Source organism: Medicago sativa, chromosome 1 (assembly GCF_051527215.1).
Source record: "Medicago sativa cultivar Bolivia chromosome 1, Bolivia_mono, whole genome shotgun sequence".
NCBI lineage: Eukaryota > Viridiplantae > Streptophyta > Magnoliopsida > Fabales > Fabaceae > Medicago > Medicago sativa.
This window is the reverse complement of record NC_140749.1, coordinates 33536600-33554750: the sequence shown is the minus strand read 5'-3', so window position 1 is coordinate 33554750 and position 18151 is coordinate 33536600. Positions and strand designations below refer to the sequence as shown.

Sequence of the window (18151 nt, the reverse complement as noted above, 5' to 3'; positions counted from 1 at the left end):
GGGGTCATGAAGATTTTTTCTTATAATGTGAGAGGGCTTGGGGGTGGGAGAAGAGGAAGGAGGTTCAGAGGTTGGTGAGGGAGAGGTGTCCAACTTAGTGTGTATCCAGGAGACAAAGTTGGAGTTTGTGTGTCGGTTTTTGTAGGGGACAACATCTGTTAGTTTTTCCTACAAGCCTTCAGTAGGTGCGTCTGGGGTATTTTAACGTTTTGGAATTCTCTTGTGGTGGATGTTTGGATGAATTTGATTGTGGAGAATTGTTTGCTGGTCAAAGGAATATTTATTCAGACCAATAAAGAGTTTTCTATTGCCAATGTTTATGCTTCGTGTGATAATGGGGGTAGGCAATTGTTATGAGATGAGCTGAATGGTTTGCTTAATAATTATCCAGGGGCTTCTTGGTGTATTCTAGGCGACTTCAAAGCTATCCGTTCTATATAGGATATATGTAATAGGTCGGGGGGGGGGGGGGGGGTGATATTTATGAAGACTTCTCTCATTTTAATCAGTTTATTGAAGGCAGCTTCTTGATTGATTTACCGTTATGTGGCCGTAACTTTACTTGGTACCGCGGGGATGATATGTCTATGATTAGGTTAGATCGGTTCTTATTATCTCTAAAGTGGGTTTCTTGTTGGCCAAATTGTATTCAATCTTCTCTTCCTAGAGGGCTATCCGATCATTACCCGATTATGTTCATGATTGATGAAGACAATTGGGATCCTAAGCCGCAAAGGTTAGTGAAATGTTGGGCTGATTTGCCAGGTTATAAGGAGTTTGTGCTGAAAAATCATAGTCTTTTCCAGTTCATGGGTGGAAATGTTGTGTTAAAAGAAAAATTTAAACTGCTGAAAGTTGTTTGAAGATTTGGCACCAGAATCATACCTAAAATTTAGAAAGCAAAATTCGGTGTGTCAAAGAGCACATGTCTTCTTTAGATGTAAAACAGGAGGTTCAAGGTTTAGTGGATGTGGAGGTGGATGAGCTTCATTTTTTATCAGCTGATCGATGTAGTGGCTTTATCAAAATTACGTACCAGTATTCAGTGCTAAAATTCAAGAATAATTTGGTTGAAGGAGGAAGAAGCAAATTCTAAATTTTTGATGGGGTGATGTCCTTCCGGAAAAGGTCGAATGCAATTATTTCTATTTATGTTAACGGAAGTCAAGTAGAGGGAGTGGATGTCGTGAGAAGCGTTAGTTTCCAACATTTTCATAATCAATTCAAATTGGTGGCGGATGCGAGATCCGACCTAGGGGATTTGGAGTTTAAGTCTATTAGTGAGGAGGATAAGTTTGATCTTACTAAGCCTCTTTTGTTACAAGAGATAAAGGAGGCTGTTTGGGACTGTGATAGTTTCAAAAGTCCTGGGCCGGATGGATTAACCTGGGGTTCATCAAAGATTTTTGGGATATGCTGAAGGTTGAATTGTTGTATTTTTTTTTACTGAATTTCACATAAATGGGAAGTTAACCAAATGTATCAATAGTACTTTTATTGCTTTGATTCCTAAAGTTAAGAGCCCTCAACCGTTGGTTGATTTTCATCATATCTCTTTGGTTGGTGGTTTGTATAAAATTTTGTCTAAGGTGTTTGCTATAGATTGAGAAAAGCTGTTGGTAATGTAGTGTCGGAGTCTCACTCTGCTTTTGTTAAAGGTAGACAAATTCCTGATGGTATTCTTATTGTCAATGATCAGTGGAGGATGCTCGGAGACTAAAGAAAGAATTAATTCTTTTTAAAGTTGATTTTGAGAAAGCATATGATTCAGTTGATTTGAGGTATTTGGAAGATGTCATGGTTAAAATGAATTTTCACCCGCTTTGGCGTAAGTAAATTTTAAAATGTGTTGCAACAGCAACAACATCGGTTCTTGTCAATGGGAGGTCAATTGATGAATTTAAGCTGGAATGAGGTCTTCGTCAAGGGGGCCCTCTTTCTCCTTTTTTGTTTCTTTTGGCTGCTGAAGGGTTAAATGTCATACACAAGTAGGTGTGTCAGTTTCACATTTATAGTTCGTTGATGACACTCTGTTGACAAGGGCTAAAAGTTGGGAAAATATTAGATCCTTGAAGGCACTGTTACTTTTGTTTGAAGAGATTTCTGGCCTAAAAATTAATTTTCACAAATGCATGATGTTTGGAGTAAATGTGGTTGATTGTGGTTGCATGAGGCGACTTCAGTAATGAATTGTAAACATCACCACATTCTTGTCATGTACTTAAGGTTGTCCATTGGTGGGGACCCTAGAAACTTCATTTTTGGTATCCTTTGATTGATCGCATTATTGTCTAGTTGGAAAAGTAAAAATATGTCTTTTGGGAGGTTGGCTGATTCTTCTTAAGTTTGTACTGTCCTGCAATCTAGTTTATCTTCTTTCCTTCTTCAAGGCTCCCTAAAGTATCATTTCTTCTTTTGATTCTATTTTTAGTATTTTTTTTGGGGGATGTGAGGATTTTAGGAAATTTTCTTGGATACAATGGGATACTTTATGTTTATCGAGGGAGAATGGAGGTTTGGGCTTAGGAGGTTGAAGGAATTTAATTTATCTTTACTTGGTAAATGGTTGTAGATGGCTTAGGAGATTCCGACAAAGGATAATTTGTTTAGGCGACATATTTTGATGGCTACTAATATTCTTTGTTCGAATGATTGTGGCTGTTTGGAAGACATTGACCACTTATTTCTTCAATGTGATTTCTTCGGATGTCTTTGGAGTCTTATTTACGGCTTAGGATTTGGAACAGTTCATCACGGTAACATTTAAGATCATCTTCTTCAGTTTTGTGGAATAAGAGGTTTTTCCAAAAAATTTCGCCTCACTTTCAACTTAATTTGGATTTCAGTATTGTACATCATATGGAAGGAGATGAATGCGAGAAATTTCAATCATAGGGATGATCTCGTCCTTTCCATAGTTGAAGAGGTTAAAGTTCAAACGTATCGGTGGTTAAAAGCACATTATGTTTTGTTTGATTGTGATTACCTCAGTTGGAGGTCGCATCCTTTGTCGTGTTTAAAGGTTGTTTCTCATTTTTTTTTTTTTACTTTTCTACTACTTGGGCAACGCTGTTGTGTAATACTCTTTGGATCACTAACTTTCTATGGTACACCTTATGTTACAGGGACTATTTTTGGTTCATTAATATATTCTTTTAGGTTTTTTTGTAAAAAAAGAAGAAGTTATAAACAGAAAAAATATAACTAATAATGTATTAAAAATAAAAAATGATGTCCCCGTGAACATAACTTAGTTGACAGGGATATGCATTATTATATGCAGGGGTCAGAGTTTGAACCCCGAACACCCTACCTATTCACCTTGAAAAAGGTGAATTCTAGCCACTAAACAACTTAACATGATAAAGTTTGACATTATAAATGTGACATTTGTTCATAAGACACAACACAATCAACAAATGATTTTAATTTTATCCTGACACATTCATTAAGTTCAAATACACAACAAGTTTAAGTGGCGATTGCAACTTCATAAGAAAAAAGTAACATTTTCCTTCAGATAAAAAAAAAGGGCACATTTAAAATTCATTATCATACAATGACGGGAGTAATAAAGTTCATTAAAACATTTTAATAAGAAATAATTATAATTATTACACCATTAAACAAAAAACCCACTATATATAAAGAGAGAAGAATATTTACTTTTGTCAATAAAATAAAGAGAGAAGAATATTTACTAATGAAGTCCAAAATCTATGGATACAGTTATGGTAAATGAATGATTCAGTTACACGTATGAAGCAAAAATTTCGACCAAATCATTACAAAAACAAGTGACGCGTAGAAAAAATAACGCAAGACAAGACTCAGTACAAAGTACAGAAACTACTTGAAGCTACAGCTTTAACTACAACGATTTCAGAGCTTACCTACCAAGGAAAGTGGACCCCACCTCCACAATCTCATACCTCCAAAATTTACTACTCATAATATAAAATTTTCTCAAACTTTTTCATTTCACTCTTTCTTCTTATTCTTCTTCTTCTTCCACCTTTGCATCATTTTTTTTTTCTTGCTTTTTGATCACTTAAAAAGTGTGAAAAATAATAAAAAAGAACCAATAAAGACCCTTTTAGTGTTATGAAGAGACAATACAAAAATGATCCGATGAGAGAAAGATGAAACCATGCTTTGTCGGCCATTTAAATTTCATACCCCAAAAAAGATCCTTTTATTTTTTTCTCTCTTTTTTTCTTACCTTGGATATTCATTTTTATGATTCATTCAATCCTTATTAGTCCTTGAATGAATAAAGGGTTTCTATTTTTCTTCTAAAAATTTCATAATTTTTTGATTTAGATCAAAGATCCCCACTTTTTATGCCAAAAGGTGAAGTTGGTATATTCTATTTATTTGGATTCAATTTTATTGATTCCTTCATAAGGGTTTCTTATCAAGTTTCCTTCATAAGGATTCATTGATCCCACTTGAATAACTGGTTCCTATTTTCAAAAGTGATGGTGTGCTTTGAAAGGTATGTTATTTTCTTTCCTCCTATATGACTTTGTGTGTAATATAGTATGTGTATTTTTCATTTAGATTTTGAGTATGACACTTTGAATTTTTGTGTATGACTTTAAGTTCATTGCACCTTTTAATTTTGAGATGTGTAACACCTGACACTTTTGATCGAAGGTATGTCAACACATGCCAATGTCTAAAAGTGGAACATCACACAACACCGACACATGCAATTACATTGAATTGTCTTAAATTATTATCGGTGTAGACATGTTAGTAGTGTTGTGTTGTGTCTGGTGTTCGTGCTTCATTGATTTTGAGGTCCCAAATGTGTAGTTCAATTATATGAGTTGAGATACAGCAAGAGTATTAAAAAGAAATTCGTGGGTTCGACCTAAGCTACTAACAAGTCCCCCTCTTTCTAAAGTAACAACTAACATTTGTCTATAACAAAAATTGAATTTTAAGATTCAATAAATATAAAAGGTATCAAAATAAATTATTTTTTGGTTTTTGACTTGGAAAATAAATCACTTAGTTCATGTAGGTGATTGATTGTGATTGATTGTTTGGTTGTGCAGGTATTGATTATTAAGATGTCTTGGAACATCAAGGAGGGGAGAGTTTTGGCAAAAGGGTATTATGTTATTTTATTGCTATTAATTTTATTCCTTTCTAGCACAGAGGGGTTGAATTTAGAGGGACAAATCCTCTTGGATATTAAGAATGGACTTCATGATAAAGATAATTATTTGTCAAATTGGAATTCTAGTGATGAAAATCCATGTGGATGGATAGGTGTAAATTGCACTTATAGTGGAAATGGCAGTGATCCAGTGGTGGTTTCGCTTAATTTGAGTTCGATGAATCTTTCTGGAACCCTAAATGCTAGTATTGGAGGTCTAACCAATTTAACTTATCTCAATCTTGCTTTCAATGGTTTGAATGGAAGTATCCCTAAGGAGATTGGTGAGTGTTCGAGTTTGGAATATCTTTACTTGAACAATAATCAATTTGAAGGACAAATTCCTGTTGAATTAGGGAAACTGTCTGCTTTGGGATATTTGAATATTTGCAACAATATACTCTCTGGTGTTCTTCCGGACGAGATTGGAAAGTTGACTTCATTGGTTGAGTTGGTTGCTTTTAGCAACTATCTCATTGGCCCTTTGCCGAGTTCTGTTGGAAACCTTGAGAATCTTGTGACTTTTAGAGCTGGGGCGAATAACATTACTGGTAGCTTGCCGAAGGAGATTAGCCGATGTAAGAGCTTAGAACGTCTTGGTCTTGCTCAAAATCAGATAGTAGGTGAGATACCGAGCGAGATTGGGATGCTTGAAAACTTAAAAGAGTTGATTTTATGGGAAAATGAGTTCTCAGGAGTTGTTCCTAAAGAGCTTGGGAATTGTAGCAGGCTTGAGATCCTGGCGTTATATGGGAATAATCTCATTGGACCGTTACCTGGAGAGATCGGGAACCTGAAATCGCTGAAGTGGTTGTATCTTTATAGAAATAATTTGAATGGATCCATTCCAAGGGAAGTTGGAAATCTTTCTTCAGCTTTACACATTGATTTCTCGGAGAACTCTTTAGGTGGCAATATCCCTTCGGAGTTTGGCAAAATTCGTGGTCTAAGCTTGCTCTTTCTCTTTGAGAACCATCTAAGTGGTGTTATACCGAATCAGTTTGGTAGTTTGAAGAACCTGACGAAGCTGGACCTGTCAATAAATAATCTTACTGGTCCTATTCCGCACCGCTTGCAATATTTGACTAATATGATTCAGTTGCAACTTTTCGACAACTCCTTAACTGGTATTATTCCTCAGGGACTTGGACTTTTTAGTCGTCTTTGGGTAGTTGATTTTTCTGACAACAACTTGACCGGAACAATACCTCCTCATTTATGCCGAAACTCTCATTTGATGCTGTTGAATGTAGCAGATAATCAGCTTTACGGAAACATACCGAAAGGGATATTGAACTGTGAATCATTGGCACAGTTGCTGTTGGTTGGTAACAGGCTTACCGGTGGCTTCCCTTCCGAGTTGTGTAAACTTGAGAACCTTACTGCCATTGATTTGAATGATAACAGGTTTAGCGGTCCACTTCCTCGTGAGATCACAAACTGCCGCAATTTGCAAAGGCTTCATATTGCAAACAATTACTTCACATTGGAGTTGCCTAAGGAAATAGGAAATCTATCTCAATTGGTAACTTTTAATGTTTCGTCAAACCTTTTCACCGGAAGAATCCCCACTGAAATTGTTTGGTGCCAGAGACTGCAGCGCCTAGATCTCAGCCGGAATCGTTTTACCGGTTCTTTGCCAAATGAACTCGGAACACTTCAGCACTTGGAGATTCTAAAACTCTCAGACAATCAGTTGTCCGGAAATATTCCTGCAGCCTTAGGCAATCTGTCTCATTTGAACTGGTTGCTGATGGACGGCAATTTGTTTTTCGGCGAAATACCTTCTCAGTTAGGATCTCTTTCGAGCTTACAGATAGCAATGGATCTCAGTTACAATAATCTTTCTGGAAGAATACCGTCTCGGCTTGGCAATCTCAATATGCTTGAGTATCTCTTTCTCAATAACAACCAATTGGATGGTGAAATTCCGAGTACCTTTAGCGCACTTTCTAGCTTGATGGGGTGTAATTTCTCAAACAATAACCTCTCTGGACCAATTCCTTCCACTAAAATTTTCGAAAGTATGGCTGTTAGCAGCTTTGTTGGAGGTAACATAGGTCTTTGCGGTACACCTCTCGGTGACTGCAATAGAATTTCAGCTCCTCGCTCTACTCATCCGGTGAAAGATGCTAATCTTCCCCGTGCTAAAATTGTCATAATCATTGCAGCTACTGTTGGTGGTGTTTCTCTCATTTTGATTTTAGTGATTCTATATTTAATGAGACCACCTCGTGAGGCTGTTGATTCCTTTGCAGAAACTGAAACTCCATCAATAGATTCAGATATCTATTTGCCTCCAAAGGAAGGTTTCACATTTCAAGACCTAGTTGAAGCTACAAAAAGATTTCATGAAAGTTATGTTATAGGTAGTGGAGCGTGCGGCACAGTTTATAAGGCAGTGATGAAATCTGGTAAGACGATTGCTGTTAAGAAGTTAGCCTCGAACCGGGAAGGGAACAATGTCGATAACAGTTTCAGGGCTGAAATATCGACTCTAGGAAGGATAAGGCATCGGAATATAGTGAAGCTGTACGGCTTTTGCTATCACCAAGGTTCAAATCTCCTACTTTATGAGTACATGGAAAGAGGTAGCTTAGGTGAATTATTGCATGGTTCTGCAAGTAATTTGGAGTGGCCGACTCGATTCATGATTGCTCTTGGAGCTGCTGAAGGACTTTCTTACTTGCATCATGACTGTAAACCAAAGATCATTCACCGAGACATAAAATCTAACAACATTCTTCTTGATGAAAATTTCGAGGCCCATGTTGGTGATTTTGGATTGGCTAAAGTGATTGACATGCCGCAGTCAAAATCGATGTCCGCAGTTGCTGGATCTTATGGATATATTGCTCCTGGTAAGCTCCTATTTTACATAATTAGTTAATGAACCATAGAATTTCATTTTTACTTGATATATTTTGTCATAAGCACTTGTGATATTGTTTGGGAAAGCTTATGGAAATGACATTTCCGTAAGCTGTTTTCGTTTATTCCCATTAGTTCTCCATGATAATGAAAACAACTTACAGCTTATAAGATAAGCGCTTAATTATGCTGTTTATCCAAACATGACCTTAGCATATCATATTATCGAGAGTCCTGTTGTATAGCTCATTATAATCTGCAGTTTCACTTCATGCTTATAAACAATTTTTTTTATTCAAGAATTTGAGTTATATACAATAAACAGTTTTGAAATTTCTTTTTCTGACCATAGACTTTAAATCCTATTAAACTGTTTGCAGAATATGCATATACCATGAAGGTTACCGAGAAGTGCGACATATACAGTTACGGCGTTGTACTCTTGGAATTGCTAACCGGAAAAAGTCCGGTTCAACCAATGGAGCAAGGAGGAGATCTTGTCACATGGACGAGAAACCATATCCGGAACAATAACAATACACTGAGCTCAGAGATACTCGACACTCGTCTTGATCTTGAAGACCAAATCACTATAAATCACATGCTGACTGTTTTGAAACTTGCTCTAATGTGCACAAGTATGTCTCCTACTAAGAGGCCATCAATGCGCGATGTCGTGTTGATGCTCATTGAGTCAAATGAACGAGAAGGAAACCTAACACTCACTCGAACAAACCACGACAATCCTCCTTCTAAAGATAGCACATGAAAGTATGCTGCAATTTCTCTTCAGAGATTTTCATTAACAAATATGAATTTTTTTACCTGCTCATTTTCTTGTTTTCTACTAGAGAGAGTAGGATGATGAATTTTGCACATTCTTTCACTTCATTATGCTACTAGAGTTAAGGATTTTACTTTATACTTCGTCTTTTTATTGATTTCACTTCTACGTATTTTCTTTTTGGTATTCATCAGTATAGTAACTTTTATTGTACAGTTGGAAATTACCATTGAATGTGTATCATTAAGGTTAAGTTTAGATGTAGGGAAGAATAATTTAGTTCTTAATGTAACATGGTCCTATCTATATTTTTATAGATCTAAGGTCTATAAGAAACTGCTCAATACAATGTTATCATCATAACCATCAAGTGATATGCATTCACATTATTATATTTATTTTATAGTACTCATTATGATCCCCATCTATAGGTTAGCAATAAAGTTGAACAATATCCAGAAATTAATACAAAACGTGACGGTGCAAAGTAGATAAGTAGATATGGTGCCCGATTAATTTTTTGGATACAGACATCCATTTAAGAGATTGACATCTTTCAAACTGTTTCTCTTCTGCGTCTTAGTGAGAGATCAAATTTTTGTTTTAAGCTTACCTAAATTGCATAGACTCGATATTGATAAGCTTAAAACAACATGTTGAGAAGCTAAGACCACCACATGCTTAATAGACTTGATTATGTGTTGATTGTAACACATGTTGGTGTAAATAAATCAATTATCACATATTAAAGGTATTTTTAGATAAAGAGGGAGAAAAAAAGTTACCGCTGGTCTTTTTTATAAGAGATATTTGAACTTTTTAAAACATATCGTTTATGTTTTACCTATAGTTTTATTTTTTCATATTAATGAATGTTAAATCTATTTTCGAAAGATAGATTAACATCAGTTACTTTTAAGTAGTTATGTTTTTTCAAACTAAAACACTAAATGTGAAAAAAGATGATCATGGTAAGATCAAACTCGGATCTCAACATATCAATTGTTCATACAACATCTTTATCATCAAAGGTGCACTTAAGAGACCTTAGTACGAGTATTTTCTTTCTTCATAATTTTTAATATAAAAAATGATGGGAGGAGTACTAAATTATTTACTTGCATTAATATTAATATACATGCAGTCATGGGTTGGCATTGTAGAGTTCCATGCATCAAAGTGACGGTTTCAAGTTTTCTCCATGTGGATGTCTACTATTCAATTATTTGATTTCCGTGGATGTATTGTTTTTCAGATTTCAGATACTTTTTTATGTGCTTTAGTCAAGATACTTCGGATTGAAGCTAAATCAACTTGTTTAACAAATAGTTCATGGACCACTTTCCCTTGAATAATTCAAATCATAAGATTTATTAATATATTTTTTGTGTTGAATCGGACTTAAGTTACCAACAAAATTGGTGGTATGCAGATCTGCTTCTGGTCTTTGCTTCTTAACTGAATAAAAAGTATTTCTTGCTTTGACCCAAAATATAGGAGGGTCGCTAGCTTGTTTGGAATAAAATAAAGGGCATATCCTTCCTTTATTTTAGAGCTTAAGCAAATTCAAATAATTGAGTGTATATCGACACTAATGATATTGAAAAAATAAATATGAGTATATGTGACAGTGCAATTTTATTTATACAAAATTACAAATATTCAATCCCTTCAAAAAAAAAAAATCAATCATATTTAACTGCAATGTGAGATTGTAATATTATTTTTTAAAAGATCTGGCCAAATATTTACGGTACATAAATAAATAAATTCATTGAAATAAGAAAGTAACAGGGTTGCTATATCTTGAGGTTTATTAAACACTTGTTCAAACCATCTTTTATTCAATGTGAGAGTCTTTAACATACTTTTTCACGCTCATCACTATTGGGTTTGATGTGTGGATATAAATGAACGTGGATGACCCGATAGCAAAAACTATACAACAGGTTGCCCAACAGATCTAGGAGGGGCTATGATATATTCTTAGAAATTATCGTTGGGTCTAACACAACTCCATAAAACCAGCTTGTACTCTTCGGGTGCATTTGATATGCTAAATAAGAAGTATCAAATAAAACAACGCAAGAACACAACATAAAGTAGAACAACACGTGACAAAATTTTATGGTATTGAGTAATTTTTAGTCTTATACATTTATGGTGGACAAAAGACTATATTGGTATTTTAGAAAACTTGTACGCGGAACAAAAAGTTGTGTTGTGGTTAGTGAGCGACAAAGAATTTTATATTTTGTCTTGTCCCTTACCTCTAGTTTGTCTTGTCCCTCAAACAGTTTTACAAATCAAACAGTGTACAACTGAAGTTATCTTGTAATATTATTCACTTTTTAACAGATCAAACACACCCTTTATAAACTCGAGTCTTATCTTTTCTATGTTAGACTTGAGTTTTTTTCAATACACCCCTCACCCCATCATTATTGAGTTTGGTGTGAGTGCATTTTCGGTTTACAAGGTTTTGCATGATGTCAAAACTAAGACATAATTTAAATTAAATTTGATGTGTATTGGACCCATCTCCTTGTTTTTAAGTGAAAACACCCTTAGGAATGATTGAAATGCAACTGAAGTTTTTTTTTTTTGAGGAAAAATGCAACTGAAGTTGAAAGCTAATTAATTTTAAGTTTTTGTAAAAAAATAAAAAATTGCCTATAGATCGATACATACATTCATGATTTAAAAATAATTTTATAGTAGGATACTTGGATCAATCTGTACTTCCTTTAGATTGATACATACTGATGAAAATGGAAAAATCTGATTTTCTATGGATCGATACGTACCCTGTTAGGATCGAACCATAAATTGACGGCTCAAAAATTTGTGAGTACCAGATCAATACATGGAAGATATATGCCTCATTTGGATCGACCCATGCTGTGATTTTTCTACTAAAATTTTTGAGTACTAGGAAAAAAATTGTTGTGAATTTTCTTCCTCCTATCATATTCCAAATCCTTATATAATTCATTCATGTATCTTTTTCACATCCAAGAGAACTCATAACATACGAGCATAATCTTCTTCAACTTCTCCATTCTTGTCAAACCTCTCAATTCTCAAAAACATATTCATTTGATAACTGGATGTTAGATTTAGATTAGGAGATAAGGTTCATTCTAGGATTTTTTTTATTTTGTTGATTGGGTTAAAGATACTTGGGGAATTCTCAGTTGGGTTGAAGATACTTGGGGAATTCTCAAAAAAAAAAAAAAAAAAAAAAAACTCTAGAATTTTCCTCACAAATTTGGAGTGAAATTTGGGGGGTTTTCATAAGAAATTGTTGCAACGGATTCGGCTGAAGTGAAGATGGTGGGTCTTACAAAGGTGTAACAAATGGAGGATCGTCAAGCAGTTTGGGCACTTGATCTTGGTTTAAAGATTTACTTTTTCTACCCTACTGCCTTCTCGCTCGCTCTGCAAAAATTCCAAAAATACCCCTGGTCCGGATTACGTAATCCGGACCAGATTGTTAGCGTTTATGGAAACCATAATCCGGACAAATACGATATAAATATTTTGTGCCTTTCTTTGATGTCAACGGTCTCTGTTGACCGTTATACGACCCCCGCATAAGCTGCAATGCAATTGCAGGGGTCGTATGAGCGGTCAACAATGACCATGACACCACAAACACTCCTAAAGGCTACCTAGAAAACTTAAAAAAATTGAAGAAAATGTAAGAAAGGAGGTGAAGAAGAATGAAGAAAAATGTTGAAGATTCAAGCCTTTTTATAGCCTTATATAAGTCATAGGTCTTAATTACAGTCAAATAAAACGTGTTCCACATTCAAAACCGTAAAAAAATGCATTCAAACTCCACTAACCGGCCTAACCTTTGGTGAAACGTCACCGGCCAAAATGTTACTGAGGGTTTCCGGAAAATAAAATCTGAAATGCATGCAGTTGTTCCGGATTACATAGTCCGAATTGCACCTGACCCTTTATTTGGATCGTTTTCGTTGTGAATGCCTTGGAAAAAAATAGATCAAAGATACATAACATAAATAAAAGCAACATAAGACAAATAAACAGTTAAAAAAAACCATAATAACATAAATGATGAATCTTTTGGGAAGGTGTTCGAAGAGGAGCTTTTGAACTCGATCCTGCCGGCCTGTCAACTGACATGTTAAAATCGGCAGGCCGACATGATCGAGTTCATAAGAACCTCTTCTCTGGAGTTAGATCTGCAACACAATGAAGAAAGGCAAGGTGTTTTCAAGAGGATTTCTTTGAGTTAGATCATGTTGCCTTTGCCAAATGACATATTCATCTGGCAGACAGCAAGATCTAACTCATAGAAACCTCTTGATATTTTTGAGTTATCTATCTATCAAAGAGGCATCAAGGACTATCTATATATTTTTGACAGCATGCTGAGGATCTTCATCATGCCGTCAAATAGAGAGCTAACTCATCCATTCGCGACAGCATGAGAAAGATCCTCAGCTTAATGCCAAAAATTTGCATGGTTTTCTTTGGTGTGTTTGTGTGTTTTGATGGTATTGAAGGTGAAAACCGGTGAGGATGTATTTATAGAGGTCCTTGGATGTTGTGGACCACACAAACTCTTGGTGCAATGTGGTCCATACAAAAGAATCCTATGCTGAGGCATTCCGGATTTCGTTTTCCGGAATACACTTACGCCCTATGTGAATCCGGATTTCATAATCCAGAATGCATATCTTTGGTTATTTTATCTATTAAATAAACATCTTCGACGTAAATTAAAACATAATGAAAATTTAAATAATATATATATATATATATATATTATTAAAAATATAATGCAACAACTTAATTCAACAATACACAACTAACACGCAATTAGAACAACATAAAACACGTGATTAAATAAAACATAACACATTATCACGGATCATCTAAACTAACTTCTTCCTCCTCTGGTCCCTCCAGAAGAGCCCTGATCTCTTCGTAGTTCCTGGGTCGGTGCAAACTTTTCAGAATTTGTTCAGCAGATCTAACCAACGAAGCGTCCAACTCGATCTGTCCTCTAGCGTTGTGCTGACCAAAGACAAAGAACATGGTTCTAACTTCGCCGTCGTTTGTGAGTTTCATCCGGCTGAAGCGAAGAGATCCGGCTGAGTCGGACAATAGACATCGATATTCAACACCGACCACCCTCCTCGTGTCTCTGTGGTTGAGTTGACGGTTGATTTGATCCAGCTCATCCTTCAACCCGGAGAGCGTGACATCGTCGCGAATCCTAAACAGATGGGGTGGTGTTCCACCGTTGTAGTAGACTGCCGCTAGCTTGGTGTTCGGATCAAAGCCAGGGAATTCCATAATATTTTTTTTTTGGTGTAGTTTACTTGTAATGAAATCAGGGACCCCTATTTATAGAGGTATTTGGGCGCTGTGGACCACAAAAACTGTTGGTGCAATGTGAGCCACATAGAAGAATCCAATGCTGAATCAATCCGGATTCTAAAATCCGAACCAACCCTCACCATACACAAAGGCCGAAGTTTCCCTTTGGTACACCCCATTATCGTCTTTTTCCGGAATATATAGTCTGGAATATATGTGCATTCCTGATTATACATTCCGGATTGCACCAGAAGCTTTTGGCCGGTGGTCTGTACCATAAAGAAAACGTTTTTCAAACATTTTGGGCGGTGGTCAACGTGTAAAAACGTGTTTTTACACGTTTTTTGACCGATTTTTACCACCTTCTTTTCATCCCCCTCCCCTATAAATAGGCTACATTTTCTCAAAAATTTTCACATCTTCTTCTTTCTTCTCTTCTCCTCTTCTACAACGATGTATTTCCATCGTTGGCCTTTCATAGAAAGATGCCTCTTTGGAAATCCATCAGGGGTCATATGATCGGTCAATAGGGTAGGGGTCAGTCTGAATCTGAGGTTGGTTTGCCTGGGTGTCATGTTGACCATCATCATCTCTTGTTCCCTAGAGGCCCCTGTGCCCCCTTTGTCTCCCCACCAACACCAATGCTACTGGTATGTCCCATCAGGAAGCAGTGGTTTCTTCTTCCCTACCATCTTCTTTCCTCCCACCCTCTTTCCTCTCCACCAGTGGCTGGAGCCACTGATATAGAAATAGTTTTAGGATCTTATGTAATAAGATTAAAAAGATTGAAAATTATTGTAATATATTGTTCTTATATTAATAAAATGACTTCTTTTTATTTTTATGTCTTTTTATTTCTGTTTATTATTTTTATTCGCATTTTATTTTACGAACTGTAAAGCTTAAAATTGCAAAAGTTCTGCTAAAATACTATTCATGATTTTAAAATCCGAAAACATTTGAAAAATACTAACAATCCATTTACACATGTCTGAATCGAATCTCACATCACCTGAATCGAATCACAACGTTGTTTTTGCCTAAAATATTGCACTTACCATTCATTCTTATATATAGCTATACCCATACCAATCACAAACTACTGAATTAATTGCAAGTAACATTTTAGAGTATCCAAACCTCTCTCTACTTGCACTTCAGATTAAACACTTTTTCTTAGATTCTTTGAGGATTTTGAGTCATAGATTGCTAGAATGCTATAGATATTGTATACTGGTTTCATTCAAGGAACTTGATTAGGAATCAAGGGTCCAAAGGTAAAAAAGTGTTTTCTTTCCACCTCCAAGGTGAAGTGTGGGGGACTTTCTAATCTTCTCAAGTTCAAGGGAATCTAAGCTTCGAACATAGCAAAGAAGAATTCAAGGTGAAAGAATTCCAAGGAGGAATTTGAGTTTCGAAGACTTAAGAGAATCTATAATTTCAAGGGTTACTTGAAGATTCTTGAGGCTGTCAGACCAGGTCTTGATACCTCATGGATAACTCAGATGTTTGTCAAGCCAGAGAAACCAGTGTTAAAGGTCTTGAAGATGAAAGAACCTAAAGATTAAAAGTTTGTTGAGAAACTTCAGGAAGAGTTATTTGAGCAAAAATTGGTGTCTGAAACCTTAAGGAGACAACTTATTGAAGTGAAGGAAGAGACGAAGTGTTTTATCTTGGTTTTCGGGTGTCAAACATTGATTACGTTTGAACCTTTTTAACCGGTGATATCTTATTTTTTCTTGGGAAGGGAAAAAGTAAGCAAAACCCTTTGAGAATCGAGGTCTGGGAGTTGTTTTCGCTACGGGAAGGTGTTAGGCACCCATAACGACTATAGTATCCTATAGGAACCGTCTTTAATTTCTACGCGTGCGCTTTATTTTAAATGCTATTTCGAAGGTGTTTATTTAAACCTAAGAATTTACTAAGTGAAGAATTGGAGGGAGAAGAAAGTGTTTGAGTTTTTATTTTATTTGAATTGAAGGAATTTTGTTCCTTGCCTACGTACCCTTTTAAGGGATCAAATCCACCGTAGTTCTCTTCCAAAAATGTTTTTGTTTTTGTTGGTTGATTTTAAGTTTGAAACTTGGAATTTTGAAGAATGGAGATTGAGAGGCCTTAAAGGCATGAGATTGTGAAAAAAGTGGGGTTTGATTAGTCATTTTGGAAAAAGAAATCAAGTATGATTAATTTTCATTGAAATTTGATTAAGAAAATAAAGAGAAAATGCAAAGGAGTTTTGACTCCTATATTTTTCGGGAAAAGGTTTTCAAGTGATGTTGTTCAAGTTTTTTTTGAAAATGATTTTTCAAAGTGTAAAGCCTAAGCATTCATCTAAACATACAATCCTAAACATACATCTAAACATGCATATCCTAGCCATACATCTAAAGTGAGGTGTGTGCATGTGTCGGTGCTTGTGTCGGTGTACATCATTAGAGTCCATTGTCCTTATTACATCATGCCCTAGTTTACATTCTATGGTCTTGCAAGAAATTAAATTGCATAAAAGTAAAGTACAAGAATTCCTAGGTTTTTTACATACTAAGTCTTGTTATGAATCAAAGTGCAAAGAAATGAAAGGATGAGAAAGAGATGGAAGATGAAATGCTCATGATGTATGAAACATAAAGTAGAGTGGTTAGTGACAATGAGGCATGAAATGATAAAAAGGTAGGCAAGGCAATACTAAAACAAAGAATGGTAAAAATGACAAAAATAAAGTGTCAAAATGTAGTGGAAATTTATCATAACCTCTCAATAAGTACATGACCTATAATTCTCTTATCATGAGCAATGTTCAAAGACTTCATTGTATTATGAGTGTGAGAATCATAGGGCATATTCAAGTCAAGGATTATGACACATTTTAGGTACATTTTAGCACTTTATTTTTACTCACACACATTTACATGACTTGTAACACAAGAAACTAATTACACATATTCATATGCAGCAAGAAACACACACAAACAGTAGCTAAAAATTCACAAAATCAAGTGGTATAGGTCACAAACATTCATCAAGAAAATGGAACTAGACTCAAGCAAATTTCTACAAATTTTTAATACAAAACATCACAAAATAGCAAGAAAACTACCACATTATTTTTTACCAATTTTTAATATGTAAAAATTATCACAAAATACTACAAAACTATCAAGAAGCCTATATGAATTTTTTTAGAATTTTTTAAAGAATTTTTAGACACAAGAACACATAAAACTTCACAATTTTCTTAACAAAAATAGCAAACAATTAACTAGAAAATATCACATACCTTTTAATCAAGGTTTAACACATAACAACATCACGAAAATATCAAGAAAATGATCAAGAACACATAGGAAATTTTTAGGAATTTTTTAAAAGACTTTTAGACTTAAAATGTGCAAGAAAATCACTAATTTTAACAAGAATAGTACAAAAATGCTACACATATTTTTAATCAAGATTTAACACATAACAACATCATAAAAATATCAAGAAAACAATAAAAAATACGTAGGAAATTTTTAGGAATTTTTTTTAAAAGAAATTTTGAGTGAACAGGGGTATGAAAAGCATGTCACATGGTGCATATAGCAAGAAAACCAAGGAACAAACGAAATCCAGCAAAGAGGAGATCCAGGCCCAAGGTCTTGATGGATCTGGATCATCCAAATGCCTCAGAGGCGTTGGATTGATCCAATCTCATCAAAACCCTAAATCCAAGGGCTAGGAACATGCAACGCATGATAACACGAAATGAACACACAGGAAAGGCTAATCACGTCCATACACTTCATCATCAAACAAAATTAATGGCTGAGATTGCAAGAGTGGACTGAACCAGAGTGAACCAGCAAGGTTTGGGTGAACCGGTCGGTTCAAAAACGTTTATAAAAGGAGAGTGAGGCCGGTTCACCTCATTCCTTCCTTCTTACTCTCTCTCTAGGTTTAAACTTAGAGAGAGAGGCTCCTCCTTCTCT

General features: G+C 35.3%; 2 protein-coding genes across 2 annotated transcripts; one reads left to right on the top strand and one right to left on the bottom strand.

Annotated features, from left to right (window-relative positions):
- Positions 1-3983: 3983 nt before the first annotated feature.
- LOC146954465 (uncharacterized) lies at positions 3984-9195 on the top strand. The gene is made up of 3 exons (XM_085716562.1): positions 3984-4498; positions 5067-8031; positions 8422-9195. The coding sequence occupies exons 2-3, from the start codon at positions 5082-5084 to the stop codon at positions 8808-8810; spliced, it is 3339 nt and encodes a 1112-aa protein (XP_085572688.1). The 5' UTR covers positions 3984-4498; positions 5067-5081; the 3' UTR covers positions 8811-9195.
- A 3838-nt stretch (positions 9196-13033) lies between these two features.
- Positions 13034-14159, bottom strand: LOC146954464 (uncharacterized). Its single transcript, XM_085744727.1, has 2 exons — positions 13746-14159; positions 13034-13039 (listed from the first exon to the last, which is right to left on the bottom strand). Exons 1-2 carry the CDS (start codon positions 14157-14159, stop codon positions 13034-13036), a joined length of 420 nt encoding a protein of 139 aa, XP_085600853.1.
- Between the last annotated feature and the right edge of the window lie 3992 nt (positions 14160-18151).

Coding starts and splice junctions, on each gene's coding strand:
- LOC146954465 (XM_085716562.1), top strand. CDS start 5,082: ATGTCTTGGAACATCAAGGAGGGGAGAGTTTTGGCAAAAGGGTATTAT. Junction 8,032..8,421: donor TTATGGATATATTGCTCCTG/GTAAGCTCCTAT, acceptor AACTGTTTGCAG/AATATGCATATACCATGAAG.
- LOC146954464 (XM_085744727.1), bottom strand. CDS start 14,159: ATGGAATTCCCTGGCTTTGATCCGAACACCAAGCTAGCGGCAGTCTAC.